General features: G+C 38.1%; 1 protein-coding gene across 5 annotated transcripts in view; it reads right to left on the bottom strand.

The window, feature by feature from the left end:
• Positions 1–564: 564 nt before the first annotated feature.
• Positions 565–8,723, bottom strand: part of GOLGA3 (golgin A3) — a 35,443-nt gene continuing 27,284 nt past the window's right edge. For 4 of the 5 annotated variants that reach the window (XM_006268992.4, XM_014598524.3, XM_059713448.1 and 1 more), the window contains 3 exons: positions 7,908–8,072; positions 5,538–5,698; positions 565–4,809 (listed from right to left, as the gene is read on the bottom strand). In XM_006268992.4, the coding sequence (XP_006269054.3) occupies positions 4,602–4,809; positions 5,538–5,698; positions 7,908–8,072 (534 nt within the window). In that variant the 3' untranslated portion in view covers positions 565–4,601. The remainder of the gene's footprint in view (positions 4,810–5,537; positions 5,699–7,907; positions 8,073–8,723) is intronic. The other variant, XM_019486624.2, reaches the window with a different exon arrangement.

Genomic DNA, 8,723 nt, shown 5'->3' with positions numbered 1-8,723 from the left:
TCACAAGGCTCTTTTCCCTTCAGGACAGAAGCACCCCTGGCAGTGCTGGATTATGACAAGCGGAGACCCCCTACGATAAAAATTATCCAGTGTGGAACAAAAACGTCCACATCTCCTTTGTCTACCAACTGGTTATTATAAAACTTGCTGTTGAGTCAGGTTTTTTTAATTTAGAGGCCTCTTGTTATGAGGCCCTAAACTGTAGTTTAAGTAGCTTAAGCCTAAATCCAGCACTGGCTACTGGTCCCCCCAGCAGCAAGCCTCAACTAAGGTTTTCGTGTAAGGGGCAAGGAGCCCCACCCTATTTTCCCCCCAAAAACAGGCTGGCTTCATCTAAAACAGCAAAACCGGTGCTTCTGACTTGTCTATGCCCAGGGTGTGATGGCGGGAAATGAAACAATAGATTCAAATAACCTTTAACTTAGATTCTACGTTAATGTAGCAGCTACTTTTCAGTAAAGGTTAGTGTTGAGGTTCCCTCTAGGATCTTAAACGTAAAAAAAAAAGTAAGTTTGCTGCCAAAATACAAAAGTCGTTATTGAAGTAAAAAAAAACACAGAGCCCTTTACCAAAAATAGTTTATTGCACAAAATGTTTAAAGGAATTCCTATGCACAATTTATTTATTTTTTAATTAACATGCTTTGTAAGGTCAGAATCTTTAGTTGTACATAACTCCTTTGTCCCCTGGTTTCCCACTTAAAAACCATTATGAAATGATTACCTTTTTGTCCTTATACTTCACCATTTGAACAGACGTTAGAATATTGAAAACCATGTATAAAACATGACAGTTTAACTTTTACAGTACTTGGAACAAAAAATCTGGGCATCTGTAATGGACAAGGCTGCTCTTAGTTGAGAGAACTTTCTAGGGCTGAAGCTATCTGTTTTATTAGAAATCAAGTGTGACCATTTTCCAGCTGGCTAGCATTAATGGCTTCTTGAGACTGTCGCTGCTTTCTCAGGAAAAACACAACCATAAAAAAAAAGTTTTATGGTCACAATAGACATGACATGCAAAAAATTGACACTGCATTGCCAAAATTAAGATAACATGCCTCACAGCTTGTGCATCGCTTAGACAAGTAGTAAGGATGCCATCTAGAGTCTCATTTATATGGCCAAGAATAATCATCAGTAATGCATGTAAGGGATGGCTTAACTAACTCTATTTAAACACCCACACTACTATATTTCACATACGTAAAGATGTGTGCACTAAAATTTCCATTCTGAGCACACATTTTTATTCCTTACATACGTGGAACACCTACTTTTTTCAATAGGGATATGTTGCCTGATTGAAGAATATGGGATCAGACCCTCTTTGCACAAGAAATGGAAGGACTGACTTAACCTAACACAGTATATAAAAATTTCCAAGCAACCTGGAAGACAGTGGAATTGAGCTTCGTGCAACATTTAGCAATAGTAGATTCGGTAACTAATTTATTTCCAAAGTCAGTTTAACGCACAGCTGTTTTAAGTGTCTTCCAAAAAGCAACACTGTTTTATAAAGGAGTGCTGCAGCTTCTACCAACATTTATCACTTAAAATACTCTTACAGTACAACAACATTAATTTCTCTCTCTTCCATATGATTTGGCTGGAAAAGTTGCAACTACCAGAGTGGGGGAAAAGATTTACAAAATACATTCCACTACTGAAAACAATTCTAAAAGCACATCAATGTTAAATGAGGCACTGATTTTCCTCTTAATGGGGCTGTTTCAAAGAAGGAACCAAGTTTTTTCCCCACGCCTACTCTTAGGAGACTGCTGTAGAGAGAACATACTTAGCATCCCAGGGTAAAAAGGAGAATTCTTTTAAAGAAACACAAAAACAACCACCTTACAGAATAATTAAGGAAGAGAGTTGCTGGGTTACAAGGGAAAGGCCTAATCATTTGTGGAGCACCTGCAGGAGCTGTTGACTTCCCACAAGTCCTGTTATTTTAGTAAGCCTTGGCTGTACTCAACATCTCATGTAATTAGGTCCTCAAGTTTCATCCATTGTTCTTTGGTCAGGAGATGCCGTTTTGTATTTGATTTTATAATAGGTGATAGATACTAAAAGAAAAAGAAGTATGGTTATGATAAGGGTCCTGATAAGGAAACTGAGTACTCTCAGACACAGATGAGGAGTGGGGTAAAGAAGAAATCAGTTCTCATATAACTAATACATCTTAACAATCTCTTTCTGTCAGAGGAAAACTATACATTTAAGGCTACGTTGCTGGTATCAAATACGCACTCAGGTGTCTTGTAAAGAACTAACAAGAAAGATGCAGCACTGACCTGAAACAGGATTGCATTACAGTAACTAGTATAATAGTGAGAGAGACAGGCATTTTGAAGAACTACGAATGTTTGTTACAGTTCTGGCATTTTTGATCCCAGATAAAATGTCTTATCTGTACAAATGTTGCCAAGCTCACAATTTAAAACTTAACAAATTCTTACCTGTAGTTAATGATTTATCAAAATGAACAGCAAACATTAACCCCGCACAAATGGTATTTTATTTAAAAACCTGAACACTTATATAATTTTTTGCACTGAATATATTATTCATTATGTAGTTTTAACTTTTTCAATTAACAATACACTATCTTTTTTCCTCTTAGAGCATAATATACAGGCAACTTCAAGAACATGAACAGCAGCAAAATTAATCAGTACCATTACTCTGTGAAGTAGACTTTAGTAGTATATAAACATTAGCACGTCTGGGCTAGTCAGTAAAGCTTTTGACGTTTTTAAACAGTTCAGAAATCCTACATGAGGGGCACCTAATGCCACACTAAATCCATTCATTTCCTCTCAAACCTGAAACACTTGACTTTTAAACTTTAAGGTCAGTCCTACCAAATAAAACACAGTAGTGGAATTCCACCATTAGTCAGTTTAGACACTGTTGTAAGCGCAAACTATTTAGTTGGCTTAGACCTTGAATCAAGAGAACTGCAAAACTTTAAAGGCAGGGCTCTTTGTTTCTAAAGCAGCTGCCCAAAACCAATCCCCTCAAATGAGATAGAACTGGAACACCTAACAAAAAGAGGTGAGGATAATTTTTCTGTGTAGGCATATATCTACATTTTTTTTGAATAATTCTTGTTTGAAGAGAACCCTATCCATGTTTTGTCCACCTGTTTAATCCACCTGTTTATCTAACTGATAAAAAAATCCAATATAAAAGAACATACCTGATCTTATCTTCCTCACTTTCAACAAAAACAACAGCACACTCACTTGGGACCATCCATTCATTCTTCTAAGTGTAAGTCTGTCGTGTGCTACAGCATGATTCCAAGTGTACAGTAGGCAAAAAATGCGTCTATGCTGATGTCAGAATAACAAACACAGAAGGGGAGGACACTTTCACTGTACTATAATGTAGCATGGATGGGACCAGCCAAAAACATATCTAAAGGCAGGTTGCTTCAGTAACATTGCATTAGATAAAACAAGGTGCCTCTGCAGAAGAGGTCACAGTAGTGCCAGTGCTCCCACACATGAACAATGTGCACACACTGGAAGCAAAACAAGAAAGGGAAGGGGAAGATAAAGCTAATAAAAAAAATAAATTTTATAGGCATTATCATTTTTGTCTTTGAAAGATACCAGTGAAATAATTACATTTCTAAAAGCTCTGGCTGTGGGGCTAGTTTCCCTAAGCCTTATGTACAATATTGTCCAACAGCAAACTTAAATGTAACATTAAAATAATAAGTAACAAAAAACCCAGGTCAATCCCAACTTATAGTATATAAGTATATTAAAATATTAAAACTGATACTTTAGGTCAGGAAATTATGATTTTTCATATGTATATACAGACCTTTATCAGGTATGTCTACTTCAAAACCTAACCAAAAAGGTGCAAAGAAAAAAAGTGTGTATGTGCAGTGAAGCAAAGCTCCTTACTGGCCTGTACTGCAAGAAGACAATCACCACACTCCAGAAAACATCCTGGGCAGATTTGCCAGTTAATACCTGGCCTGCACCAGTCATATTTTGAAGCCTCTTTCCTTTAGCAAAGCTCAAAGCTGTTTTTCATAATTAGAGATGGATTCAGACAAAAATCTTAAACCCAGACACCTGCAATCTGATTTTCAAAATCTTTAGAGTTGAAAATGGAAGGAAATCATTACTTTTCCAGATGTAATGTAGATGCAGCAGAAAGCTTGGGAAAAAATCTGATGTTGCAAGAGTGCGGTACTCTCTTAACCCAATTAAACAGATGCAGATCTAGAACAACACTGTCTTGTTGGCCTCTCTCTAGTTATAATTCATAAATAAATATTTTCAATCCTTCCTCTGGATTGCTCCTTAGACTTCATCATTTGTTCCCTTCCCACCCTCCACTCCCCAATTTTCATTACTTCAGTGAGGTGAATGATTTTACAGGAACTCCTCAATACAGCACTGTGCAATAAATGTTTTGCCAGTCCCTCCAAAATTTTTCTTTTCTTTTTGTTGTTGTTGTTGCTGTTGAAGGCAAAAGCAGAAATCTAAACTCCATTAAAAATACAACAAATAAATAGAGATTCTTTTACACACTTAAAGCAGTTGTGAAGCAAAACAACCAGTGAGGACGTCATTGTTTCATTGCTTCCTTGTCACCAGCATTATGATTCCGTTCCTGTTTGTCTACAACAGGAATGTCCTGCTCACTTGATGCAGCTGTGGGACAGATAGAAGTAAGGTCCATTAACTGCCCTTCAATCTGAGTCCATGAAGACATTGATTCATGTACTGTAATAGTGTGTTCCTCCATTTGGCGCTGAAGGCTATCCATTTCTTGCCTTTTGAAAAGAAGAGAAAAAGGGAAAACTTAGCTGAAAACTTGGAGAGGCATTATTAAACACTGACTAATTTATTTCAAATCATTTCTGACATCTGATACCCATCTGAGGTTCTCTGAAGCCACATGGAAACACAAGGCAAGTGCATGCAGGAGAATTAATTTTGCAAGAAATACAGGACTTGTTCCTGGGCTAGGAGCAACTTCTACAGGACATATTTAGCTCAAAAGCAGAGGGGATTTTGGCAACTTTAGCAGTACATCTCGCTCAGAGCTTTGCAGGAAGATAAATGAAAAAAAGTTACAGAAATTAAAATTTCCATAATGACCATTCTCCCTTTGACATGCTGCCTGGACTGCAACTTTGTTCATACGGCGGGGCAATACTGCCAAGTATCTTCCCATGCTACATCAGGAATTCCATTTCAAAAGGAAAAAAATATATAAATCCTGCTTTGGTTGCTTGTTCTGCGTTGTACCAATTTGTGCATTCAGACTGTAAGCTGTCTAGAGACAAGGATTCTGTTCAATACATCTTGCCTACTGCAAAGTGCTCCGAATACCTTCAGTGCTATAGCAAATATCAATATCCATAGCACTGTGCTAGTGAGAGCTGTGTAGGAAAGAAAATTCCTTTTAAAATGTCTACTGCTTTTGTTTAGACTGGAAGCACACTTGTTCAAATATTTTTTAAATTAAATAATACATGATTTAAAGAATGGGTCATACTTCAATTGCTGAAGACAGCTGTTCAGGTTTTTTAAAGGTTCTTTGCTCACAGCTGTTGGTGGTTTCAACAGCTCTTCCAGCAGTGCGGCAGGGACAGGACAATCGGGAATCTTCACTGGTGTCACAGGATTTGAATTGGTCTCTCCTTTCAGTTCCTTCCTCTGTTAAAAGGGGAAAAAAAAAAAAATGGAACAAACCACCTTCCTCAACTTGACTATTACTATATAAGAACAGATATAAAGAGTGTAGACAGTATGTATCCGCGCTGAAAAACAGCTCAGAACAATGGTGAAGTCTGGCAGAAGTGGCACAACACAACTGCTTAAAGCAGTAGCTCCCACTCTGGCCCCACAGATGCATGTGTGGTGGAGGGTTGGACTGTAGGTTGGATCCCACACAGGATCAACACGCACAATCAGTCCATGAGTTCAATCTGGCGGCATGCTAGCCCAATCCCATGCACGTAGAACCAGCCATATACTGGCACCATCTGGCACACAGGGCTGCAATATCCAACCTGAGGGGCTTCCCCACGGTTGCGGGAATTTAGCAGCAAGGGAACTACAATTAATGCCGCCATCATTCCCCCACCACAAATTTCCAGACCTTTGGGGAGCACCATGGACCAAATGACATGGTTCCATAAGGCTAGAGTTAAATACCCTTGGCCTTAAGTAGTCCCGTGTCATCCAGACTTGTAAGTAAACAAGTACTTATGTCTAAACTGGTAGGCTTGGTGCTCAGTTTCTTTTCTGGCTTTATAAACTGGTAACAAGAACATGATCTGACCAAAAAACCCCTCTCACAGTGTTAATGGACCAGCAAAAAGGCAAATAATACAGCAAGGCAGTAACACTCAACTTTTTGCTGCCATGGGCCAGACAAGTGGTTTGAGGCCAGTCTGTGGACTGGATCAGCCCTCATGTATCCCGGGGCCCCAAGCTGTAGAACTGGGTCCATACCACCTTCAGCCAGCCCCAGAGTGCTCAGATCGAGACCTAGGTGACTTTTGCACACTCCCCACAAGTTCAGGAATTTGGCAGCAAGGGAGCAGCAGTTGCCGCCACCACTCCCCTGCTGTCAAAGTTTTGGACCCAAGGAGACTCCTGCAGGCCAAATCTGGCTTGTGGGGTAGAGGTTGAGCACCCCTGCAGTAAGGGGTTCAACTTACTGGCTTCACGGCAGGCTTAACTATACAGAAAGATGGTTATAAAAAAAAAAGGACAATGCAGCCAAAAAGAACATATGTGGTCAAAAGTATACCTTTCTGAACTTTCTGGGTTATGCTGAAAGCACAACTCGTAAATTCTGATCAGTATTCTATAAGACCCCTTACTAGGGTCCTTAGAATGAAATATGTTGAACTTCAAGTACAGAAAGCTTAGAGGAAGATTTAGTAAGGGAAATCTTTAAGCGAGGCACTGGGTCTATAAAGGGAGCTGGGGAGTTACAGACGTTCTCTCTGTTTCAAGGTGCTAAACAAGGAATCCAATAAAGACACTATTCAAAGTTAATGCCTGGGTAAAAATATTAAAAGACACCAGAAACAACTTGAATAGGCAGGATATTACATGCACCTTTAAAGACTGCTTTAAAAACAAAAGATTTATCCATAGTCCATCACATAGCTAGTGTTTGTCTTTTGCAAAGGAGAGAAAGAAAAAGACTTGTGGCTTATTTCATTGAAGAAACATGTGAATGAAGTATAATTAAGGCTATGACTTTGTTATGGCAGTCACAGAAGCCATTAATTTGAAGAAACTGAATCTCATCAGTGAATGCAACCACATATTCAATTTGATGGATTTTTTTTTACTTCATATATATTTAAATAATTACCCTATGTTCCCTAAAACATGCACACAACCATGCGAGTCTTAAAATGCAGACTGCTACACGTTTAGAGAGGGATGCTGACCTATAGGAAAGAATGGAAGCATTAGTTCTCTAAAACTACAAGTATCACAAGACAATAACTGCAACAAATACATTTCCCTACTAACTGTCCTGTACACTGGCATTGTAAAGATTATTAAAATTAATAACCTTCCTGAAAAGGCTGCTCTCTTCACCTGTACCTCTAATGTGAGGTTCACTAAAAGATACTATGCCAAAATCATAGCCATAAACATGTTGCAAATGCATAGAAAGACATTCTGTTTAAGAGGCATATACTCCACACTGCTTTGTTAGTTTTGCAGCCAGAAAATCCTTTAAGGATTTATCATTTAAAACAACAGAGAACCACTATCCCTTAACTGTTAATCTAACATGGTCATACCAGGGTCCTCACAAGGTTATGCTGTAGAAGACTGTTTCCATAGCACATCTGATTATTCTAAGTGAAAGTCCTTTTTACTACTTAGGTACCTTCTTTATCTTCCCATGCTTCAGATCCATCTTCAGTTGCTGGTTCTGCTGCAGCAGACTCTTCATGCTATTCTTCAGTTCAGTCACTTTAGCCTGAAGCATGAACTTGTCCTTCTGAGTCATTGACAGATCTTCCCGTACCATCTCCAACTCCGTCTTGATATTCTGTTTTAAAAAAGAGGTTTTTTAAATCTTAAGAAAACGTCATGAGGGAATAATCAAAAGTGAAAAATGTACAGCTGAGTAGTTACAGGGTCCAAGTTTAAGTGGCAGAAAACTACAAGTTATATATGAAGGGGTTTTAGATATTCTATTACATTTTTTCAATTTCTTGATTTATTAAAAAAAAAAAGCAGACGCCTCTGTAGAATGGGCCATTATTATCAACCTTAAAAATAATTTACTTTGGAAGAGAGTCAGTCATGGGACATTTAAATAGCATATTCCTGCTCATGTCGACAGTGATAGATATTTGCATCATTTTAACTATTAATTAGAAGCCCTACACCATGTCCCTATCCAAGTAATTCATTTAATAATTTAACAGTGTATTATTTCTTGAAAGAACACTGTCAGGTTATATTAACCTAAAGTTGCAATTTTGTAAAAATTAAAGCTGACACATCCAACATTAATGAAGAATATTTCCATCATTTTCTTTAATTTTGATAGAAACTAAACACACCCACATACATTCCATTGTTTTTGCAAGCACAGCAGTTGTGTGTCTAGGAAGTAACTTAAGCGCGACTAACCTATTTTAATAGTCCGAAGTGGGTGCCATATAAAACAGAAAAAAGAATAGTGAAACTGAAA

Source organism: Alligator mississippiensis, chromosome 10 (assembly GCF_030867095.1).
Source record: "Alligator mississippiensis isolate rAllMis1 chromosome 10, rAllMis1, whole genome shotgun sequence".
NCBI classification, from domain to species: domain Eukaryota; kingdom Metazoa; phylum Chordata; order Crocodylia; family Alligatoridae; genus Alligator; species Alligator mississippiensis.
This window is presented reverse-complemented; position numbering and strand designations above follow the sequence as displayed.